The following is a 25,468-nucleotide window of genomic DNA, read 5'->3' on the forward strand; positions in this document are numbered from 1 at the left end:
CCACTGGGTTCAGTACCTGCCGTATTCATTAGCTCCTTCCATTGGTGGAGCGATTCCATTCTCACTGGTTACAAGGGGTACTGTATACATTACCTCCTTTCTCGGGTGCTAATTGCTCTCCCACAGGGTACAGGATTGCCATATGCACTAGTTCTCACCGTGGGTATTAACCCCCCTTCTTGGTGGGGTGTCTTCCTGTGGCACCAGTTTGGATACGGTCCGACTGTCGCACTATCCTTCCTTAGGCGGAGTGTTGCGCGTCACTGTTCTTACTACTTGCCTTACCCTCTTTCGCTAGTGATCACTAGCGGGGGAGTATCTGTACATCTTCAGATTCTGCAATTCAACTGCGCCACGGCTCTAGGTGCCTGCGCTTATTTCATTAGGGGGCGTGGCAACAGTCGGTACTTGACGGTGCTCGGTACGCTTACTCCAGTACTATATGAGTCCCGCCAGTGCATACGGTGGCTATTCCTCATTGTGTTCCTTTGGAGCTGGTTTTGGGCAGGATTATAACTCCTGCCCAAAACCACTTGTGTCCTAGAGACTCCCATCTCCATGGGTTTCCATTGTCCCAGTCGGTAACGGTATTGTTCGCATCAGTAGTGGTGCGTACACCATTGCACATATATGGTGATTACGTGCCAACGGGCCAAGTGTTACACTGACTCCTTACTCTCTTCCACCAATCCTGATGTGGGAAGTGTTTGGGTTGGCACTCTGGTTTAGCTTTGCAGCCTGTTCAGCCTGTGCGGGTACTAGCGTTCGCAGTCGCTACAGTGGGGCATTCTATCAGGTAGGGGTTCTACCCTGACGCTTGCTGGGCAGTTGTTCCTGTTCAGCGCCCTTCCCGGGTGGAGCGTTTAAAGTTAGCTCTCCTTCCCTGGGGCGGTATGGTACCGTGGCTTCTACCGGATTCCTCTACGGTATGGGGGTCCTGTAGTAGCCGTTGCGTAATCTGGCTCCTCCTGTACGGCTCCTTCGTCAGTTGACGGATTCTTCTGTCTCCGTATTCGGTGGCGTACGCTGCATAGGCTCCTCCTTTGGCGGAGTATGGCATCACTGCTATCATCCGGTGGCTACTTCTGTATACTGCTGGTCTCGGATGGGGAACGGGCTTCGTCCTTCCCCCCTTTCTCCTTCCGTTCTTCCTTCTCTGGCTCGGGGTTCACGGCCATTCCGCAAACCTTGGTGGTTCCTCTGTTGCTACTCCCCCTCATCTATGTGATGCAGGGTTTTGGTTCTGTGGTTTTTTCTTTTTCTTTCGGTCTTGTTCCGGACCGACTGTTGGCCTGTGACGTTTCCTATATTCCTCCTTCTACAGGTGACTCCTACCGTTGGTCCTGGGCGCGCTACCAGTGTGTACCACTACCTCTCTTGATACTTGACTGGTGTCGGCATGTCTGTCCGATGTAGTCATACCTTTTCACTGCACATTCCGTGGCTAGACTATGAGACTCCCCACGCCAGGATGTGCGGGGGTGCTGTCGCGTCTGTTGATGGAGTTTTGTTCCTGGAACGGGACACCCCTTCTATTCTTCCTCCTTGAGGCAGAAGTTTTTTCTCTCTAATCTTGGTTTGGTTGTTTGCTTCCGTCAAGCGGTTTTGCTGCACCGTCGATACACGGTCGCTAACGGAATTCTTCCGTCAATGATTCTCATATCGTCACTACTTTTGACTATCCAATGTGTTGATTCCTGGCTTGCGGTTGGACATGCCTCATTCAGGCAGCTTCTCAGTCTCCCGTCAAACCTGGTCGGCTCGGGGGGACATTGGTGGACCACTTCCGTTTCCGTGGAGCGCTTCCCCTTAGCAGGGGTGGATCCGGGGTTTTTTGCTTGGGCTTTAGTTCTTGGCTGGGTAGGTTCGGCACTGTGTGGCCTTCCAGCGTCCTCTGACCCACCCGGGGTCCACAATTCCTTCCTACAGGGAATGGCCGAACGGTTCCTCCATGCCGTCCTCCTTTTACCGCCTTGGGATCAGACCTTGGTCTTTTTAGCACTCCGGAATTCTCCCCTTGAACCTGTCCTGGTTCTGCCAGGGGTAGGAGCTTCCCTGGGGCCGTTCTTCCTTTCTCCCGACGGTGGTCTCTGATTTTCATCTCAATGAAGAATCTGGCCTTCCATCACTGCGTCCCTCCCCTTCACACCCTAGGGAAAGGGAGTTGGGTCATTTGGCCGTTGTCAGGGCTCTGACTGTTTATTTGCCAGCCTCCAGTTCCTTCCGGCGTAAGTGCTCGCCTTTGTTTTTGTCTTTCCGGAGGGTCCTCGCATAACATTGGCGGCCTCCAGGGTGTCAATTGCACGTCTGCATTTGTTTGAACATTCTGTCCCCGGGGCAGGGTTCCACCCTTCAGTGTTGCGGCTCCTTTCACCAGAGGGGTTAGCGCTCTTGGGCTCGGATGATTCAAGGTTCAGCCGTGCAGTTGTGCGGGGCGGCTACTGCCCTCCTTCCGCTCATTCACAAAAATTTGCCAGGTGCATACTTATGCATCGGCGGGCACCGCCTCTGGAAGCTTTGTCTTGCAGGCAGCAGTTCTCAGTTGCCTGCAGGGGCGCTGGCTCCATGGGTCTGTGTTTATTCCCCCCCCCCTTGTGGACTGCTCTTGGACGTCCCAAGGTCTCTGTGTCCCCCAATGAATATGGGCGAGAAAAGGAGATTTTTGTATAACTTACCAGTAAAATCTCTTTCTCGCTCTTCATTGGGGGACACAGCACCCACTCAGTATTGTTGTTTGGTCACAGTTGTGGCGGTTGATGGTTTGAGCCCGTTGGGTCCTTTGCCATGGTTGGTGTTCCGTGTTTTTTCTTAGCTTGCTTCTCCTACTGCTTCTCACAAACTGAAGCTCTCTCTCCAGGCTGGAGGGGGTATAGCTGCCAGGGGAGGAGCCAACAGCTTTTACTAGTGTCAACGCCTCCTAGAGGACATAGCTATACCCAAGGTCTCTGTGTCCCCCAATGAAGAGCGAGAAAGAGATTTTACTGGTAAGTTATACAAAAATCTCCTTTTTCATGCTTGTTGGGTGATCAGTGGCACATTGACATGGGCCAATTATTGGGAACGTGCTTGACCCATCCTTGACCTGTGTAATATGGCCCTTAGACAGCCCTTTGTCCATGGCTTTCACGATTTCCCGGTCTCCACCGATGATCATATTGCTTAGGTTACAGGGGGGGCCCCCTCTTGATAATGCAAGGAAGCTGAATTACATCAGGCTGTTGTTAGGGGCTATAGTCATAGAAATGTACACACAATGAAAAGCTGACAAATGTAATTCCCATTTTTAGCTCTCTAATATGTTGCATTACTCTTTACCCCACAGTTACGTGAAATGGCGTCTGATTTGCTTGCCCGTTTCTTCCTGCCAGCCTCAGAAGAGCTGACTGTTAGTCTGTTTGAACTAGGGCAGGCATTTCTCTGTAGTCCTCGTGTACCGATGGCAGAATCTGGAGCTCTTCTAATGAAGACTTTGCTGCAAAGGTGCTTAGGGAATCATAAAATGAGAAAACAGCAATGGAAGGGCTAAGATTTACTGTATTTTCCTTCATTTCTGATACATTATTCACATTATAATGATAGGCACATGGCATATATAGCTTGTTTTAAATGTAAAGAATTTAATGGTATTACTAGTAGAACTTCAAGGGACCTTTTAATCTTTTGCTTGTCACTTGAGTCCAAATTCCATTTTACACAGTGCTGTTCTTATGAAAATATTTTTTATTTTTTTTTATTCAGAATGCTTGTGAAAGACTGACATTCATTTTCGGAGCAGTCTTACCTCCTGTAATATAAACTTAATGCGATTGAGCTGAGACTGACAGAGTATAAGCTGCTAGTGGGGCACTGATCCCACAACCAGTGATGGCCAGTTCGCATTGTTCGCCCGCGAACACATGCGAGCTGCCATCTTGACTCACAAGTCCGGTGAGGCACAGGTAAGCCCTTACCTGGGCCTGTGCGCGAGCCGGTCTGAAACAAATGCGGTTAGCGGGAGCTGGCAGTTTCGAGAACAGTCCGATAAAGGCCCCCAGCGGCTGTTCTCGGAACTGCCTGCTCCCGGTGACCGCATTTGTTTCAGACTGGCTCGCACACAGGCACAGGTAAGGGCTTACCTGTGCCTCACCGGACTTGTGAGAAAAGATGGCAGCTCGCATGTGTTCGCGGGCGAACAATGCGAACTGGCCATCACTGCCCACAACCATGGTGGTGCATCCTTTATTTTGAGTTCTGCAGCAGGGTACACGATAAGGCAGGGTCACATTAATACTGGGTGGCATAGCGTCCTTGCTATGATACAGGCTGCCACTCTGGCATGGTAACAGTCATTCAGATGTTGAATATCCTCCTATGATATGTAATTCCAAGCTCTTTCAACTTAGACCCATAATTTAGCCAAGATCGTTGTTGGGTGCAGTGCATGGGAGATCCGTCACCCCATCCCAGGGGCGGACTGGGAACTTAAAGTGGCCCTGGCAAAAATGTTGTAGACGGGTTTAAATTGACAGAAGATGGGACAATAGAAGTAGGCGGGGCCAGCAATACTGTAGTGCAGAACCAAATACCATAGTGCAGCAAAAAAATACTGCCGCCCGCACCACATTATGAAACTGTATCATCGCCCTGAGGAGGGCAATACAGTAGAATTCAGGAGGGCACCTGCGGCCACTGGCCAGGTGCAAAAGTGTCTGATGCTCCTACATTAATTAATGCTGAAAGCATCAGATCTTTATGATTTTCAGATGTGGCTGGCGGCCCGACAGGATGGCTAGTATGTACAGTAAGGCTCTTGGATCTTTGAACAGGTAACACCCCAGTATTGCCATATTGTAAAATAGGCTTTTTATCCTAGCTCCTTCTAGCTGATCTCTTTTCATATTCCAGCAGTATATAACTGCGTTGCCCTTATTATTTGTATAGTTGGCTTTCTGGAATTTGTAGTGCTGGAGGGAAGTTCCAGACAGGTGATTAGTATTTGTGCCCTATCAACTAGTTTATATGAAAAACATGTAGATTAGGGCTTGTTAACACGAACATTTTTGCGTTCTTTATATGGTCCGTATACAGAACCATTCATTTCCGTTTTTTCCGTTCCATTCAAAGATAGAACATGTCCTATTATTGCCCGCAAATCACGTTCCGTGGCTCCATTCAAGTGAATGGGTCCGCAAAAAAAACGGAAGACATACAGAATGTACTCCATATGTCTTCCGTATCCATTCTGTTTTTGCGGAACCATCTATTAAAAATTTTATGCCCAAACCAATTTTTTCTATGTAATTACTGTATATGCCATACGGAAAAACGGAACGGAACTGGATACACTACTGAAACAAAAAACAGATCCGTTAAAAACAGCCCGCAGGACACTGAAAAAGCCATACGGTCGTATGAACGAGCCCTTAGATTGAGATGGTTTAGTATAGATATCTATATTTATGAATTTAAACATGTGAATTATGTAACAGATGCAACACTCCATTTAGCATCTGCATTCAGTTTTGTGTGTGATGCCCTCTTCTGCACCAAATAATGACTTCCTGTCTGCATCTAAAGACAAAGGTTGATTAGACCTTTAAGAATGTATTTTTATTTGGTCACCCGTTTATAACCCTGTTAAGAGTAGTACTTCAAGGAAAGACACTACCAGCCATTTTAAAATATCTGTCTCAGTGCTGCAGTTTGACCACCGGACTAATACAGCCTGTGTCATGCAAGTCTGTGAATCTGACATTGAAGCTGTCATAGACTTGGATAGAAAGGCTTATTTCCTTCTGACTACCATGTGGTGGTCAGACTGCAGGTCACATGGGAAGGGTATTATTTTATGCAAGAATAAAGACGTCCTTCAATGTACTATTCTCTCTGTTATTGGGGAACGAATAAAGAAGAAAAATCTGTGCTTCCTTAAAGGGGTTGTCCCATCTCAGACAATGGGGGCATATCGCTAGGATATGCCCCCATTGTCTGATAGGTGCGGGTCCCACCGCTGGGACCCGCACCCACAATGAGAACGTAGCGGGGAAATGAACGGAGGGCACACTGTGCATGCGCAGCTGCACTCCATTTCTATGGGGCCGCCGAAAATAGCTGAGCGCTGGCTCGGCTATTTCCGTCTGCCCCATAGGAATGAATGGAGCAGGGGCCGCGCGTGTTCGGTTCACTCCTATTCACTTCTAATGGAGCAGTGCTTGGTGGTGGACGAACCCCGGGAAATCCCCGCTCCGTTCTCGTAGGTGCGGGTCCCAGCACTGCTCCATTAGAAGTGAATAGGAGTGAACCGAACACGCGCGGCCCCTGCTCCATTCATTCCTATGGGGCAGACGGAAATAGCCGAGCCAGCCCTCGGCTATTTTCGGCGGCCCCATAGAAATGGAGGGCAGCTGAGCATGCACAGTGCGCCCTCCGTTCATTTCCCCGCTACGTTCTCATTGTGGGTGCGGGTCCCAGCGGTGGGAGCCGCACCTATCAGACAATGGGGGCATATCCTAGCGATATGCCCCCATTGTCTGAGATAGGAATACCCACTTTAATATAATTTTTGGGTTTCAAAACCATTTCAAGTCCTGTTTGTATAATGTGAATATCATCAGATCTTTACAAATGTTCGACAATATGTGTATCTGGCAGCTGCTTCACCTCTTTTTGTAAAATACACAATAACAGCAAAACATTCATAGTGTCACTTTTTATGCAGAAAGTTGTTTTTTTTTTATTAAATATTGATATAGCTTCACTTTTGTTCCCTGTAAAGGCCAAATGAGTGTCTGTTTTTGGCCGAAGGTGTCCCTCTGTCTGCTCTAGGACTTGTTACCTATCTCACCATGATGCTCAAGGATCATTATTGTTGTGCACAGAAAAACCTCTTACATGCAGCTAGCAAGAAGCCCATCCATGGTAAGCATCTGGTTACTGGTTGGTTTTGTGTGGTTATTCTCATTGCTCACAGAAACTCTATGTGTATCATTAAGGCTCTGTTCACATCTGCGTTGGAGGCTCCGCTCGGGGCAGAATTTGATACAAATAGTATGCAAGACTTTTTCTCTGCTAAAAAAAAAAAAAAAAAAAAAGCATTCTCCTGAACACGTCAGTATTTTGGTCAGTGATTTCCATCAGTGATTGTGATCCAAAACCAGGAGCGGAGCCTCCACAGACATAAGGTATAAGGGAAATAGCTGCTCCTGTTCTGTGTATAGAGACACACTTGGTTTTGGCTCACAATCACTGATGGAAATCACTGACCAAACACTGATGTGTGAATGAGGCGTTATAGCCAATAGGGTCTGTTTTGCTTCATTTGCTTCAGTCGTGTGCCGAATCTGGCACTGCCATTAGTTTTGTTGTTCTGCTCCTATAACAGAGCAGAATGACAGAAATAGCAAACACTGATGTGAAAGAGCCCTAACATTATAGTGAATACGGTAATTGTTTTTGTGCAAGAAGAAGTTAAAGAGGACCTGTCACCACGCCTGAAATTCCTATTTTAATAGCTTCATGCATTCCCTGTGTAATAACAATCATGGAGCATCTATTCTTATGGCTCTATGTTGTGCCGTTGCTTGATTATTTCTACTAGAAGTTATGAATGAGTTGCTATTAGCCTTTAACCACCTCCCGACCGCCTAACGCACGGATGCGTCCGGAAGGTGGTTGATCTATTCCTCCTGGACGCATCCGTGCGTCATCTCGCGATAGCCGAGATTTCCTGTGAACGCGCGCACACAGGCGCGCGTGCTCACAGGAACTGAAGGTAAGCGAGTGGATCTCCAGCCTGCCAGCGGCGATCGCTCGCTGGCAGGCTGGAGATGTGATTTTTTTTTAACCCCTAATATACCTGCTACCTGGTCCTCTGGTGGTCCCTTTTGTTTGGATCGACCACCAGAGGACACCGGCAGCTCTGTAAAGTACCACAAAACACTACACTACACTACACCCCCCCCCCCCCCCGTCACTTATTAACCCTTTATGAACCACTGATCACCCCATATAGACTCCCTGATCACCCCCCTGTCATTGATCACCCCCCTGTAAGGCTCCATTCAGTGGTCCGTATGATTTTTACGGATCCACGGATACATGGATCGGATCCGCAAAACACATGCGGACCTCTGAATGGAGCCTTACAGGGGGGTGATCAATGACAAGGGGGTGATCACGCATATAGACTTCCTGATCACTTCCCTGTCATTGATCACCCCCCTGTCATTGATCACCCCCCTGTAAGGCTCCATTCAGACGTCCGTATGATTTTTACGGATCCACTGATACATGGATCGGATCCACAAAACACATGCGGACCTCTGAATGGAGCTTTACAGGGGGGTGATCAATGACAGAGGGGTGATCACCCATATAGACTCCCTGATCACCTCCGTCATTGATCACCCCCCTGTAAGGCTCCATTCAGACGTCCGTATGATTTTTACCGATCCACTGATACATGGATCGGATCCGCAAAACACATGCGGACGTCTGAATGGAGCCTTACAGGGGGGTGATCAATGACAAGGGGGTGATCACCCCATATAGACTCCCTGATCACCCCCCTGTCATTGATCACCCCCTGTAAGGCTCCATTCAGACATTTTTTTGGGCCCAAGTTAGTGGAAATTTTTTGTTTGTTTTTGTTTTTGTTTTTTCTTACAAAGTCTTATATTCCACTAACTTGTGTCAAAAAATAAAATCTCACATGAACTCACCATACCCCTCACGGAATCCAAATGCGTAACATTTTTTAGACATTTATATTCCAGACTTCTTCTCACGCTTTAGGGCCCTAAAATGCCAGGGCAGTATAAATACCCCACATGTGACCCCATTGCGGAAAGAAGACACCCCAAGGTATTCCGTGAGGGGCATATTGAGTCCATGAAAGATTGAAATTTTTGTCCCAAGTTAGCGGAAAGGGAGACTTTGTGAGCAAATACAAAAAAAATCAATTTCCGCTAACTTGTGCCAAAAAAAAATAATAATTCTAGGAACTCGCCATGCCCCTCACGGAATACCTTGGGGTGTCTTCTTTCCAAAATGGGGTCACATGTGGGGTATTTATACTGCCCTGGCATGTTAGGGGCCCGAAAGCGTGAGAAGAAGTCTGGGATCCAAATGTCTAAAAATGCCTTCCTAAAAGGAATTTGGGCCGCTTTGCGAATCTAGGCTGCAAAAAAGTGTCACACGTGGTATTGCCGTACTCAGGAGAAGTTGGGGAATGTGTTTTGGGGTGTCATTTTACATATACCCATGCTGGGTGAGATAAATATCTTGGTCAAATGCCAACTTTGTATTAAAAAAATGGGAAAAGTTGTCTTTTGCCAAGATATTTCTCTCACCCAGCATGGGTATATGTAAAATGACACCCCAAAACACATTCCCCAACTTCTCCTGAGTACGGCAATACCACATGTGTGACACTTTTTTGCAGCCTAGGTGGGCAAAGGGGCACACATTCCAAAGAGCACCTTTCGGATTTCGCAGGCCATTTTTTACACATTTTGATTGCAAACTACTTCTCACACATATGGGCCCCTAAATTGCCAAGGCAGTATAACTACGCCACAAGTGACCCCATTTTGGAAAGAAGACACCCCAAGGTATTCCGTGAGGGGCATGGCGAGTTCCTAGAATTTTTTATTTTTTGTCTCAAGTTAGTGGAATATGAGACTTTGTAAGAAAAAAAAAATATATAAAATCATCATTTTCCGCTAACTTGTGACAAAAAATAAAAAGTTCTATGAACTCACTATGCCCATCAGCGAATACCTTAGGGTGTCTACTTTCCGAAATGGGATCATTTGTGGGGGTTTTCTACTGTTTGGGCAGTGTAGAACCTCAGGAAACATGACAGGTGCTCAGAAAGTCAGAGCTGCTTCAAAAAGCGGAAATTCACATTTTTGTACCATAGTGTGTAAACGCTATAACTTTTACCCAAACCATTTTTTTTTTTGCCCAAACATTTTTTTTTTAATCAAAGACATGTAGAACAATAAATTTAGCGAAAAATTTATATATGGATGTCGTTTTTTTTGCAAAATTTTACAGTTGAAAGTGAAAAATGTCATTTTTTTGCAAAAAATCGTTAAATTTCGATTAATAACAAAAAAAGTAAAAATGTCAGCAGCAATAAAATACCACCAAATGAAAGCTCTATTAGTGAGAAGAAAAGAAGGTAAAATTCATTTGGGTGGTAAGTTGCATAAAAACGATAACGAGCAATAAACGGTGAAAGTAGTGTAGTGGCCTGGTCATTAAGGGGGCTTTAGCTAGTGGGGTTAAAGTGGTTAATAAGGGTACAGAGGGGTGGTAACCAGTTGGGGGGGGGGGGGGGGGGTGTACCTGCACAGACTCAATCAGTGCTGCCATTTTCAGACTGTGCAGGTACACTCCCCCCAACTGGTTACCGCCCCTCTGTACCCTTACTGCAGACTGCTAGCAATTCACTCATAACTTCTAGTAGAAATAATAAAGGAATGGCACAACATAGAGCCATAAGAATAGATGCTCCATGATTGTTATTACATGGGGGATGCATGAAGCTATTAAAACAGGCATGTCAGGAGTGGTGAAAGGTCCTCTTTAATCAAATCTGTGTAATAATAGATAATTTCCAGTAAGTTTTTCCTGTTCTAGATAAAGCATTAATGCTTAAAGGGGTTCTGCACTTAGTTTAAACTGATGATCTATCCTCTGGATAGATCATCAGCATCTGACCGGTGGGGTCCGACACCTGGGACCCCCGCCGATCAGCTGTTTGAGAAGGCAGCGGCAGTCGTGGCGTCACTCGGCCTGAGGTAAACAGTGAGAAGGCAACAGCACTGCTGGAGCGCCGCTGCCTTCTCAAACAGTTGATCGGCGGGGGTCCCGGGTGTCGAACCCCCACCGATAAGATGCTGGTGATCTATCCAGAGGATAGATCTTCAGTTTAAACAAAGTAGAGAACCCCTTTAATGATCAGATCAGTGACTACATCATTGTTGATGAAGACATGGATTTTTCTATTTACTTTTGTTGCTGATATCACTTTGCACTGGCACTTTATTTTCTGACCCACCAATCATGCACCACCAGCCCTAGTGTCTTTTTTAATTGTGTTTTTAATTTTGTGTTTTTGTGATATTTATTTTTGTGATAATTAAAATAAAATTGTGTATGGTTTCATTATATTTTGCGTTGGTATATTATTTTATACGATTCAGTGGGGATCCATATATTCTTTTTGGTTGACTAGATAAAGCATTGTACAGCTGGAGAACATATTACTTGCTGGTCATATAGACTCCATTTACATGTTGTCATCCCTGTTGTCACCACTTAGGGGTGCTCTCTGCTCTGCGGTTATGCCTGTTGGATGTCTCTTCCTTCTCACAAGCCATCTTACAAGCTCATGATTCCACCTGCTGGCGTTACCTCTTACAAAATCTTGTTAGCTTGTTGCAAGAAATAGCATCCTTCATCCTGAGCACGCTGCACAAATCATGGAGGGCAGAGCCTTCAGGTAAGGTGCTAATAACGTTATACTCACAGGTTTTCTAGAATTATTTCTTTTTATTAAAGGGGTTGTATAGGATTCAAATAGCATTGCTGCTTTCACACCGCCACACCGTGCACAGGTTGTGTGTAATTTTACAGCTCAACCTCCTTCATTTAAGTGATGAAATACCAGCGAAACCACAAGTACGGATGAGGAAGCTGTGTTCTTACAGGGTTATTCACAATTCTATAGCATATCATGCACGCAGCAGACTTTATGGTGATCACTGCAATGGAAAACAACTAAATTATGCAATCATTGCTCACTACCACATTTGGTTAGACTTTCAGCAAGTCATCATTGTGAGACCGTGACAAGTACATTTATTGAGGGAAGGTACATTTCCCCCAGAATCTTGTCATATGTCTTAGGAAGCCAGAGAAAAGGGGTTCCCAATCCTCGGTCCATCTCTGCCTTTAGGATTAGTCTGCTGAACAGTTGGCTGCACCTGCAGCATGTGCACAAGAGGTGCAGATTCTGTGTTGGAGGACTCATTACTGAGCTCGGACATTGCATGGTGCCTGTGAGTAAAAACTCATTTTGAGGAAGGAAGGTGCCTTGTGTAGTTAGTGCTCAGACAAACAGGTTTCTGTTCTGGACTGAAAAATAAATCACAGATAAGCCCTGAGTGGACTTCGCTGTGTCACTGTCTAGGGATCGACCGATTATCGGATTTACCGATATTATCGGCCGATATTCAGGATTTTGAACGTTATCGGTATCGGCATTTATTTTGCCGATATTCCGATAACGTCCTGGGAACACAGATCGCGCTGCTGACAGCGCTCTCCGTGTTCCCTCAGCAGCAGCACAGGGGAGAAGGAGCAGTGTCTCCTCCCCCTGTGCTGCTGCTGCCGCTCCAGCCAATGGGAGGACAGGGGACAAGAGGAGGGGAGGAGCTATGGCCACTGCGCCACCAATGAAGCTTAATCTCACATTAATTCATATACAGGAGGCGGGAGCTGCAGGATCACATAGCCAGCTCCCGACCTCTATGAGCTGTAGCTGCGATCTGCGGTAGTTAACTCCTCAGGTGCCGCGGATCGCAGCTACAGCTCATAGAGGTCGGGAGCCGGCTATGTGATTCTGCAGCCAGCTCCCGCCTCCTGTATATGAATAAATTAGAGATTAAGCTTCATTGGTGGCGCAGTGCGCCCCCCCAAGCCCCCCGATATCAGACATTGGTGGCGCAGTGCGCCCCCCCTCCCCCCCCAATATTAGGCATTGGTGGCGCAGTGCGCCTCCCCCCCAAGCCCCCCCAGTATTAAGCATTGGTGGCGCAGTGCGCCCCCCCTCCCCCCAGTATTAAGCAGTGGTGCGCCCCCCCCACCCCAGTCGCAGTGCGCCCCCCACAGGATTCCCTCTCCCCTGCTCCTCCGATCGGAGCCCCAGCAGTGTAATGCTGGGGCTCCGATCGGTTACCATGGCAGCCAGGACGCTATTGAAGCCCTGGCTGTCATGGTAAGCTCCATGCTGCTGTGTGCACAAAGCACACAGCAGCAGGGACAGTGTGAGCTCCTATTCACCCTGATAGATCTCTATCAGGGTGAATAGGACAAGGGTTCTAGTCCCTAAGGGGGCTAAAAGTTAGTTTAAAAAAAAAAAAAGTAATAAAAATAAAAACACCAAAATATTAAATATAAATGAAAAAGAAAGATTTACAAAAAAAATAAAAATACACATTAACAATAAACATTAATTTTCAGCAGATTTGTGGGAATTTATTTTTTTTTTTCAAAAATGAAAATTCCCAGAATATCGGTATAAATTATCGGCTATCGGCCTGAAAGTTCACAAATTATCGGTATCGGCCCTAAAAAATCAATATCGGTCGATCCCTATCACTGTCTATCTGTTGTAAACCCCCTTTGCCTACCTCCGGGGCGGACTGTCTATAGACCTTATACTGAAATCTCCTGGTGGGTCAAAGCCCTCCTGGCAGCTGTCAGCGGTAATTAACGTTGTGAGAACCAGGTACTCATGTCCCTGGCCAGTGATGGCACATGCCCTCCTGAATTCAACTGTTGTGCCCGCATCTCGCCTCCTAAGCCCCCTGCTCCATATCTTAATCAGAGACAAGTAGAAGCCGAGAAGGACAGATAGCAGATATTGATATCCACCACGGAGGACCAGCATTTGGGGCAGTATATTGTGCTGCACTGTGGTATTTAGTTCTGCTAGGACGGTATTTTGCACTATGGTATTGCTGACCCCCCACCTACTTGTGTTGTCCTTCCTTCTGTCAATTTGGACCCGTCTGACCCTGCCTACCTCTCCTGATGCTTAACCGTCACATCATGTATTTGTCTCTGTCTCGTACCTCACACAGAGGTAGCTGCGCCATCTTTTCAGGATATGGGCAAGGCTGTTGGTGCTTTGATTGCACATGGTAGAGGCCTAGATGAAATCCAGGAAGACCTTCTCATTTCAGAAGAGCACAGCCTCATCATGACTTGTTGCTGGGTCTCCTTAAAGGTGAGACTCCAAGAACCTACTAATAGTCTGCTTGGCATGAATGGCAATGTCAACTTATTTTATTAACTTGCTTGTCCGTCTAACCCTGCCAGGAAATTGGAATGTTTCTTGGGCCACTTGTAGAGAAGTTGATTACTGCTCCTACACCAATACTTTCTGACGCCACAGTAGAGGCTTCTATGGCAACCTATCACGATATATTCATGAGATGTCGTCACTGGGTAAGTTTCATGGACGAATGGCTTAAATGGGTTGTTGCACAACATGTCAACTTCTATGACTTGTCAACTAGCTGGGTCATAAGTATAATGCAATCTCCATCTTTTAGGCCAAGTTCTCACATACTTGGCTGCAAATCCCCAACAAATCTGTGGCAAAATCTTCTTGGGTCACATGTAGATTTTGGTATTGATTTCACCCTGATGCATTGCAAAAAATTGAAATCCTCTGTGAAAATCCACAGTTTTTCTGCACAAGCATGAGTATGCTGTGGACATCTGCTGCATACTCTTATTTTCTTGCAGATTTGATATTTTTTAAAAGCCCCTTTTACTTGTGCTGTAAATTACTGTAGATTTGCAGTCCTGAATCAGCACTGGGAATCTGCAGCAAATCCTCTGCATGTGAACTGAGGAGGAGCAGCTAAACCTGAGTAATGGACTGTTTTAGGCTGTTCCATTCAGATAAAAAAAATATATGAAATGATTTTAACATGTGCAGAGGTGTATGCAAAATTTTCCATTCTTCTGTATCATGACACTATTTGTAGAATTATATGGTTAAACTTGTATGGAGACGCAGTCGATTTTTCCAAAAGCCTGAAAAAAATAATTACACAAACCATATTGAATGGCCAGCCCTGTGTAGTAATAAGAGTGCGATGATAAAATCTTTTACATTATCACATAGTAGTAGTTTACCCGCCTCACTGGAAATGGTTAAATATCTATGTCTTTACAAGATCTCTTTAAAAAGACAGTCCTGTGTTGGATTTTCAAGGCTGTATGTTCCTTTTTTTGCCTGCAGGGGGCTGTAGACGGATGCAGCACAGGATTTACCAGGCTTTGTTCTGCATTACTTCACCATGAGGATCAAAAGTTTAGAGAGATGCCAAGAAGAATGATGGAGCAGGTGTGGTATACACTATATACCATATAAATCAGGCTTTCCTGCCTTTTCTCTGTTACCTCTTAACGTGCATTATGTTTTGCAGGCCTTGTTACTGGCAAAGTCTCAGAATTCTCTCTCTGTTACCCGCAGAGCTGCAGGCTTTCCAGTTCTCCTGCAGGGCATCCTATCTGCAGAGGGACCACAGCATCCACTTCTTGAAACCTGTGTTCTGTCTTTACTCACGTTAGCTAAAGAGCCCTTGCCCTCTAACTGGGACCAGACACGAGACCTTCCACAGGTACTAAGCCTGGAGTCAACTAAAGAGTAGTACATATGTTCATTTTGTGAAGGTAGGACACATCCATGACTTTTTCAATATTTTTTTTTTTCCAGGTATCTGCAGTTCATGCCCTACAGACCATGCTCCGATCTGCTAGCCTTCGCTCTACACTGCTCTGTCATGCAGTTCCTATGATGTCCTTGTCAGTCCACAGTCTGTGCTCTCCCTGCTGGGCTATGCGCAATGCAGCTCTACAGCTGTTCAGTAAGTTGTGGTTCACCAAAGCCTTACCCGATATTAACTGTGAATTATTAAAGGGGTTTTCTGGTACTTGATTTTGATGGCCTGTCCTCAAGAGAGGTCATCACTATCAGATTGGTGAGGGTCTGGCACCTGCCAGCACCAGAAACTATACAGTAGACGGAACAAGAAGCATAAGATTCTGTACCCACTTCAGCTCAGCTCTCGTTCAAGTGAAAGAAAGCTGAGCCTCAGTATGGCTGCTCTGGAAACTTCACAGTGAATAAAACCTTCTGACCACTATATAGTTTCCAGCACCTGGCAGAAACAGCTGATTGGTGGTGGTGCTGAGTGTTGGACCTTCAACCTATCTGATACTGATGACCTATCCTGAGAATAAGTTCTCAGTAACTAAATGAGTATATCTATCTCTTCCATTTTACCCAGCTGCCCTCACTGTTGGAATGCTGGGACTGTCCCGTAGTGATGTGGATTGTTCTGTACCGAGCACACTGCATGCTGGAGCTCTTCTGCGGAGATATCCAGGATTGAGTGATGTATTGCTGGAGGAACTGCAGAAGGCTACAAAGACAAAAGAAATACTGCATCCCAGTCTGCATCCTATCCTTACACTGCTTGCCAAGCTACAGCCTGGGGGAGACAGTGAAGCCAGGTGATGGGCCTTTGGAAAGGTGTTTCTTGGTGATCATTGCTAGGCCTACTACAATATGTTATTAAGTAAAATCTTTGTAGGTAATCTTTAAAAACCTGCAGCACTTGCAATAAGGAATATGTCCATAAAACAAGGTATTTATTAGTAAACTATATAAAACGTGGCATAGTCCCGGGACGGCCAACCTGAAACTCCCCAGCTGCGGCTAAACTACAACTCCCAGCATGCCTAGACTACCTACAGATATCAGCAGGGCATGGTGGGAGTTGGCCAGTTGGCCTGGCATAGTCCATTGATAAAAAATGGACATAATCCTTATTTCAAGTGCTGGAATTATTTTTTCAAGCTTACACAAAGTTCCTAAGGCTGAGGTGACGTTACTCCAAGCTAAATAACTTCTAATACGCAGCAGGATCATGGAATGCATTTGATGAGCTGAACTTTATTTTCTATTATGTTTATGCAGATGTTTTATGAAGCCTCTGCTGTACCTGAGAGAAAACCCCATTTATGCTGTGCGTGTCATGGCTGCCCATGCTCTTGTGCCTGTTGTCCAGGTGATGGACTATCAGGCACTAATTGTTCAACTGATAAAAGACCTTCCTCATACCAAGGATGGAGTATCCCACAATGCCTTACATGGACGACTGCAGCAGATTCATGCTCTGCTGTCACTAGCGTTGAAGGAAAACTGGTGAGAATGTACAAGTCCAAGTTGTATATGTTCTTACATTTTATAGCTTTCCTATATTAAAGCAGTTTTACGCTACAGTTACTATAAATGCCTGGTATTGCAGCTCATTGCTTCTCAGTCCCATTCAAGTCAATAGGGCAGAGCTGCAATACCAGGCACATTTGCTTCATAACTTACTGAGCTGTATCTGGTAAACAGTGACGGCAAAGCTCTATTCAGAGGCCCCTTCGATTAGCTGATTGTTGCGTGCTGGGATTTCAACCCCAACCAAACTGATAGGATAGGCCATCAATAAATTGTGATTAAACTTTTTATCATCCAAACCATTAACCACAATGGAGACATGTGTCCTAAAGATAATAAGTTTTGATAAAAATCGAATTAAAAAGGAAATTTTTTGTTTTGTTTTATGCTAATTCTGTTCCAGTGAGTCGGCTGGGCAATCCGAAAGGCATGCAAGTCTGGCATTATCGAGAACTCAGGGTAAATTGTTACCCATTCATGGATATTGTTGACAGCAGTATCATCACCGAGCCCATTGATATCATGTGTGTCCACAAAACACAGCAGGTGCTATTGCAAGTATAAAGGTAAAATCACACGGGGCAGATTTCTTGCTGAAACTTCTGCAACTGTCCCATTTGTTTGAATGAGCCTTGCAGAAATTCATGGACCAAAATAACCCCATTCAAATGAATGGAACAAATTTTCACAGAAATTCACCAACAGATCAGCCACACGTGAGTCTACCAGAGTACTGCACATGCCTGCTACTGTAAACTCATGCAAGTATGTGGAGTTTTACTCCCTGGAATCACCTTCAGTTCTTAGGGTATGGATGTTTTTTGCAAATATGATTGCATATTGCTCAAACTATGTGAAGCGATACCTCCACTGTATTTTTCTTAAAGGTTCAATCCGACTTGTAACTGAGGACGTATCTTGTGGATAGATCATCAGCATCTGATTGATGGTGGTCCAACACCCTGAACCACCGCCGATCAGCTGTTTGAGAAGGCCCCAGCAGAAGTGCCACGGCCTTCTCTCAGCTTACTCTAGGCCAGTGACTTCTAGACTATTGGTCAGGTGGCCTAGGCACAGCTCAGCCCCATTCACTTGAATAGAGATGAGCTGTGCCTAAGCCACATGACCAATGGTCATGACTAGGGATGTGCGAACTTGTGTTTTCAAGTTCGGCGTACAATGTTCTGGTTATTTAAGAATTCTGTTATGGGTTCCACTACTATGGACCATAGGTTATGATCCGTGGTAGCAGAATCCATAATGGAATTCTTAGATAACCCAAACCTTGTACACCGAACTTGAAAACACAAGTTCGCTCAACACTAGTCATGACGTCACTAGCCAAGGGTAAACTTCAAGAAGGCCACAGCGCTCACAGGAGAGCCGGGTCTTTCTCAAAGAGCTGATCGGCGGGATCAGATGCTTGTGACCCATCTAGAGGATAGGTCATCAGTTACCAAGAGTCGGATAACCCCTTTAATTTATATTTCTGTGTTTTCTATTCAGTATTTCAGAAGATGTCAGACAGGAAGCAGCAAAGCAGCTTCTCCCATTTCTTTGGCTGCTGTCACCAGTACAAACATGCTTTCTGGTTAGAAATGCATTTTTGGAAGTTGTTTGCCTGTTACTGCCCAGTTGTGGAGAGGACTTTGTAAGTCAAGTACACGAGACACTCTGTAGGGAGATGAGTGTAGAGGAACATCTATCTCAGGTGAGAGCATCTGTTGAGCAGTTGTCAACAAAATAATGATGGAAGTCTATGATTCCCAGATTTTGCTCAGTCAGCTTTAAAGGGTATTCTGGTAATTGCAAATTATCTGCTAGACCAGGGTTCAGCAACATTCTGCACTCCAGCTGCCGTGCACACTTAGTTGGCTGTTGTTGTAACTATCATAGAAGTGAAATAATGACTTGTAATTTCAGAACAGCTTGGAGTGCAGGAGATTGCTGATCTCTGCACTAGGCTATCTTAGTCTGTGCCACAGACAATGAAAACGGAGCAGAAGTATAAATTCTCAACCACCACTCCATTCAACTGCTCCTGGTCACATTCCTAGCACTCAGAGCCCCACCAGTCTACCAGATCCAGTAGACAAGGAGTAACTTCTATTTGCCAGAATACTCTTTGAATGTCTATTTATCTCTTACAGGTGGGAGCTGATGCTTTTCATAAGGCACGGGTCCAGTATATCTGCAATGAGGCCATCAGTTCCTTTGGACACTCCAGTTGTAAACTAGTGTCACAGCTCCTTCAGGCTGGAGATACAAATGTACTTAGATGGCTAATTGAGAAGCAGATTGGAGATGTCCCTGTTCCATTTGGACAGTTTCTAAAAGACATATTGCAGGTATGCCCAAATAAAATAAAATCACTTCAGGATGGATCACTTCAGTATTTAATCATTTTCATTTTCTCTTTCAGGATATGTTGTGTAAACAGCTGACCATGGATTCCTCTAGGAGTCTCAGGCTGCTTTTAGAAGGTTTTGTTCACCTGCACAGAATTTGTCCATCTCTGGCAGTTCGTCATCTTTCCTTCACTAAGACCATTCAGTGTGCACACAGCCTCCTGTATCTACTGGAATCAAGAAAAGGAGGACCACAAGTCCGCGGCCATGTCCTTTGTACTCTAAGCTTGCTGCTAGTACATAGGTAATTGAAAGTTTTAGGCTGATGTCATTGGCTTTTCCTGTAGACGAGAATTTGTAATGATCAAAAGTATGGAAAGAATGTGAATATATTTTTTATTTTTAGGACTTACGGTAAAATGTACTGCCCTTTAGTGTTTATCTTGGTATATTATCAACTGGGCTACTTCTACAAGGTCTGGCTAAACCAGGTTGGGCCTCCCAGTATCTAGGAATACAGATCACAAAATCACCATCACACTTATACAGGGCGAACATCACTCCTTATCTTTCATCCTTGGAGGCCACTGTAACAAATGTTGGAGAAATCTACTGCTTTCATACGTTGGTAGAGCCTCCTCCTTAAGATGGTTGAATTCCCGCGTGTCCTGTGGATGTATACAATCATCCAAATAATAGACATGGAAACCCATGCGTTTGATAATTTCGAGTGGGAGTACCTGTGACAGCTCCTCTTTTATTAAATGGGTAAAACTTTTATATGTTGCCCCCATAGCTAGAATCATGGTGAACAATGCCTTGTCGCCCCATTATCGTTGGGGAGAGGTACCCGCCAAGGTTGTCCTCTCTCTCCATTGTTACCTGCCTTGACAATAGGGCCCTCAGCAGCCCTACTACCGTCATCTACAGATATAGCAGGGTTTAAATATGGTGTTACAGAGGAACGGGTCTCACTTTATGCAGATGATATTTTGCTATTTGTGAATGATCTTCATCGCTCACTTCCTACAATAATGGGTATCATAGATGGATTTGGTAAGTACTCAGGCCTTACCATCAACTGGGCAGAATCAGTGTTGATGCCATTACGGCCAGCGGATGATAATCTCATACTCCCTGCTACTATGGTGATACCATTGGTGGATAAGCTTAAATATTTGGGTATCTGAGCTACTATGTTCAATTGAATCTTATACCTCTGTTCTATCGAATGTGGTCTAAATTGGATGCCTGGGTCAAACTTCCTTTGATGGAAGGTGCTAATTTAATTGAAATGATTTGGATGACGCAATTACTATACGTTTTGCACAATGACCCCCTCTTGCTTCCTTCATACCTGTTTAGATGTATAGAAAATATTTTCCGAGATCTTTTTTGGTGAAAGTGCACCTCTAGAATCAAACTGTGCAAATTACAACTGGCCACAGAAAAGGGAGTGGTGGCACTGCCTTATGCTTGGACTTATTTTTTGGCTTCACAGCTGCAACATCTACAAGGATGGGGCTTAACTGCTGACCGAGACTCTAGGCAGTGGATACTGAGGCACATTCTAAATACTGATGATTTGGTGGGGTCCTTGCATACCCATAGATTTAAACTGATAACACCATCTATGCCCACTTCGTCTCTATTGCATAGGATCTGGTGGAAATTTAAAGATCTCTTGGAGCTCGGAGGCTGTATAAAATATACTCCACTTTGGCATAATCCCTATTTAGGAGAGTTGTTTCTACTGGATGGTTTTGATATATGGGAACGAAAGGGGATTAAATATGTCCACCAGTTGTACGATAAAACTATGTTTAAATGCTTCCAAACCTTGCAAATTTGGATTGGCACATTCCATCTTTTATTAGTAACTGCGACACGCGATCCAAATAATAATAATAAAATGTATTTATATAGCGCCACCATATTCCGCAGCGCTTTACAAATTCATAGGGTTCATGTACGAAACAAAACTAACTGGCTAATATGCAACTGAAACACTAGGAGTCAGGGCCCTGCTCGCAAGAGCTTACAATCTTTGAGGAATTGGAGCTGACACATAAGGTAGTTGATTGTGATAAGTAGGATTTGAGCCATTATTGAACTGACAGGAGTGGTGCCGGTCTGCTTCAGGTTTGGGACTACTAGAGGATCGAGTTTAGGCCAGAGGAGTTGGTGGGGGAGAGGTTTAGTCGGGCAATAGTCAGTTTAGGTAGCTTGATAAGCCTGCTGAAAAAATGTGTTTTTAAGGCACGTTTGAGGGTGGAGAAGTTGTGAATTGACCTAGTATTCCGGGGCAGAGTATTCCGGGGCAGAGTATTCCAGAGAGTAAGTGCAGCTCGAGAAAAGTCTTAAAGACGGGAGAGAGAGGTACGAATTATGGAGGTTATTAATCTTAGGTTGCTAACAGAACGGATCCAATCAGAACGTCTGTCCAATCTCAGGGACGCAAATTGACTATGTCTATTTTTGGTATGCGGGTCCTTGACAGAGTAGTCCTGGCTACATCTAAGACTTTATTTTCACTCTCTTATGGGGCTCTTCCATCCAGATTTCCTGAGTAATCCTTTGCAAGGTCTGAAGGATAAATGGGAGGTTGATGTGGGCCCTATTTCTAATAAAAAGTGGGAAGATGTTCTGGCCTGTAGTCCATCACTTTCATTGGGTGTGATGTAGCGCAGGTCACAATTATTTGTATTACATAGGGCATACAGAACTCCTATTCTGCTTTTCAAAATGTGTTTTAGAACTGACGCTGTTCATATGCTGTGGTCTTGCTCAGTATTACAAGACCTATGTCTGCTATATTTGCCCTTTTAGAAGATGTATATACTGTTTAGTTGCCGAAAGTGCCAAAGGTTGGGTTGTTAGGTCATGTGATGGACATTTCTACTGATATGCCTAAACTGGCTATAGCTAAGATTCTTTACTTGACTAAGAAACTTATTGCCAAATATTGGTTGCAGTTCACATCTCCTAATATGACAGAGTTAGGCTACTTTAACACTCGCGTTTGGTGCGGATCAGTCATGGATCTGCAAAAACGCATCCGTTCAGATAATACAACCTCATGCATCCGTTCAGAACGGATCCGTTTGTATTATCATTAACATAGCCAAAACGGATCCGTCTTGAACACCATTAAAAGTCAATGGGGGACGGATCCGTTTTGTATTGTCAGTAAAAACTGATTCGTCCCCATTGACTTACATTGTGTGTCAGGATGGATCCGTTGGCTCAGTTTCGTCAGACGGACACCAAAAACGCTGCAAGCAGCGTTTTGGTTTCCGCCTCCAAAGCAGAATGGAGACTGATAGGAGGCAGACTGATGCATTCTGGGCGGATCCTTTTCCATTCAGAATGCATTAGGGCAAAACTGATCCGTTTTGGATCGCTTGTGAGAGCCCTGAACGGATCTCACAAACAGAAAGCCAAAACGCCAGTGTGAAAGTAGCCTTAACGTACACTGCTAAAAACTAAAAACATGATTTTTATGGCAGTCTTAAGAAACTCAAGAAACAATGTAATGCTTGGATTGCTAGGCCAGGGTTGGCTTCAGTGGCCTTGCTGCATATATGGTTATTGCCCTATTGTTGACCATAGATTACTGTAGTGGAAGTGAACCAATCAGTGACTGCATTGAGGTGGGGGTGATTTTGGCGATGGGGTTGGGGTTTACGGTATGGTGGTTGCACCACAATTGTTTTGTACTTTCTGTATTATTTGTTTTAAAACCTAATAACATCTGATAAAAAAAAGACATGGAAACCCACAAAATCTTGTTGCTATCTGACCTCCAAATGAAAGTTCAGATAACATTTTTCCCTCATGTCCACTCCAAGCCCATAGTTAAATCTCTAAAATATTTTTATTTTATTTTATTTCTCAGACCGAATGGAACTCGGCGTTAGAGAAAGAATTATCACCATTTTAGCATTATCACATTCAGACACCTCCTTAACCGCCTCCGGACCGCCTAACGCAGATGTGCGGTCCGGAGGCGGCAGCGCTGCGCACATGCGCAGTTCGCGCCGGCATTTCGTAGAGGGGGGTCGGGTCACCAGCCTGTCAGCCAATGATCGCGGCTGGCAGGCTGGCGATTTTTAAAAAAACCAATCAAAGGCCAGATATCAGATCATATTAGTAAATATGATCTGATATATGGCTGCCTGCTCCTCTGCTGGTTCTTTTCGTCGGTTGGATCCAGCAGAGGAGCAGGCTTCACAGTGAGTACACCAAACAGCACACTTTAGCCCCAGATCACCCCCCTGAACCCCAATTAACCCTTTGATCACCCCTTTGTCAATCACTAGTGAAAGGAAAAAAGTGATCAGTGTAAACTGTCACTTTTTTTTTTCACTGGTATTGACCGTTAGGTTTTAGGTATAGTTTAGGCCCCTTGGTTAGGTAGTTAGCGATCAGTTAGCGCCCAGCCCACCGCACCGCAGTCCGTTATTCGCTGATTAGCGTATCGCTAATCAGCATTTGTACTTTTATAGTATCTGGAAGTGATCAAAACTGATCACGGTCAGATCTATAATAGTACTAGTGTCACTTTAGTTCGCCCTCCACCCAAAACGCAGTGTTTGCCCGATCAGGCCTGATCGGTCGCCCACACGTGCGTTCGCCCACACCCGCCCCACCGCAGTGACAAAAAAATTTTTTTGGGGGGTTCACTGCACAATCACTTTACACGCACTGCGGCGATAAAAAAATCAGTTTTGATATTTTTTATCAACTGCAGCGGCCTCCGGTACTTCGCTAGCCTCCCCTTTGTAAGACAGGCTTGCTTTTTTTTTCTTGGGTAGTCTCAGGGAATACCCCTAAATTTAGTTGCCCACATGTCTAACAGGGGGTATTCTTCTGAAGAGGCCTACAGGCTTCTGACCCAGTCGGATGAGGAGTGGGAACCCTCATCTGATGAATCCAGCGGGTCAGAATACGAACCTGTAGAAAGCAGTGGCTCTCTGACCCAAAGTTCGGACGAGGAGGCTGAGGTCCCTGATACCACCAGGCGTACCCGGCCCCGTGTCGCTAGACCACAGGTTGCGCAGGATCCGCTTCAAGAGCAGCAGAGTGGGGCTGGTGCTGTCGGATTACGTGGTGAGGCATACACCAGCAGCCCAGCCCTCCCTGGACCTAGTACCAGCACTGCTGTACAACCTGGTGAAGTAGCGAGCACCAGAAGGGCAGTTGAAGCTGGTACGGTGGCACGTGCAGTAGTGACCCCGTCGCAGCCACCGCAAAGACGTGCCCGTAGAGCCCCTAGAATCCCTGAGGTGCTGGCAAACCCTGATTGGCAGTCCCCAACTTCAGCCGCACCCGTAGTTTTCCCTTTCACTGCCCAGTCTGGAGTTCGGGTTGAGACAGCTCAGATCGGTTCGGCCCTGGGATTTTTTGAGCTGTTCTTGACTGCGGAGCTTTTAGACATAGTTGTGGCCGAAACAAACAGATATGCCACACAATTTATCACCGCTAACCCGGGAAGCTTTTATGCCCAGCCTTTCCGGTGGAAACCAGTCCAAGTTTCCGAAATTAAAACTTTTCTGGGCCTCCTCCTCAACATGGGCCTGACAAAAAAAGCATGAATTGCGGTCATATTGGTCCACGAACCCGATTCATCACATGCCCATGTTCTCTGCTGCTATGTCCAGGGCACGTTTTGAGGCCATCCTGCGTTTCCTGCACTTTAGTGACAACACCGCCTCCCGTCCCAGGGGCCACCCTGCTTTTGACCGGCTCCACAAAATTCGGCCCCTCATAGACCATTTCAACCAGAAATTTGCAGATATTTATACCCCAGAGCAAAACATCTGCGTAGACGAGTCCCTGATACATTTTACCGGGCGCCTTGGCTTCAAACAATACATCCCAAGCAAGCGCGCCTGGTATGGGGTCAAATTGTATAAGCTCTGTGAAAGGGACACAGGCTATACCCACAAATTTCGGATCTATGGGGGAAAAGATCAGACCCTGGAGCCGGTCGGTTGCCCTGACTACCTGGGGAGCAGTGGGAAGACAGTTTGGGACTTGGTGTCACCCTTATTCGGCAAGGGGTACCATCTTTATGTGGACAATTTTTACACAA

The 25,468-nt window shown here is 45.4% G+C and overlaps 1 protein-coding gene across 1 annotated transcript in view; it reads left to right on the forward strand.

The window, feature by feature from the left end:
• Positions 1 to 25,468, forward strand: part of LOC122924447 (thyroid adenoma-associated protein homolog) — an 80,350-nt gene that overhangs the window by 48,552 nt on the left and 6,330 nt on the right. The window contains exons 15-27 of the mRNA XM_044275541.1: positions 3,323 to 3,480; positions 6,755 to 6,897; positions 11,312 to 11,491; positions 13,857 to 14,002; positions 14,095 to 14,223; positions 15,029 to 15,133; positions 15,216 to 15,410; positions 15,506 to 15,656; positions 16,080 to 16,305; positions 16,772 to 16,999; positions 18,530 to 18,734; positions 19,174 to 19,371; positions 19,446 to 19,675. Of these exons, the coding sequence (XP_044131476.1) occupies positions 3,323 to 3,480; positions 6,755 to 6,897; positions 11,312 to 11,491; positions 13,857 to 14,002; positions 14,095 to 14,223; positions 15,029 to 15,133; positions 15,216 to 15,410; positions 15,506 to 15,656; positions 16,080 to 16,305; positions 16,772 to 16,999; positions 18,530 to 18,734; positions 19,174 to 19,371; positions 19,446 to 19,675 (2,294 nt within the window). The remainder of the gene's footprint in view (positions 1 to 3,322; positions 3,481 to 6,754; positions 6,898 to 11,311; positions 11,492 to 13,856; positions 14,003 to 14,094; positions 14,224 to 15,028; positions 15,134 to 15,215; positions 15,411 to 15,505; positions 15,657 to 16,079; positions 16,306 to 16,771; positions 17,000 to 18,529; positions 18,735 to 19,173; positions 19,372 to 19,445; positions 19,676 to 25,468) is intronic.

This window comes from Bufo gargarizans, chromosome 1 (assembly GCF_014858855.1).
Source record: "Bufo gargarizans isolate SCDJY-AF-19 chromosome 1, ASM1485885v1, whole genome shotgun sequence".
Lineage (NCBI taxonomy): Eukaryota > Metazoa > Chordata > Amphibia > Anura > Bufonidae > Bufo > Bufo gargarizans.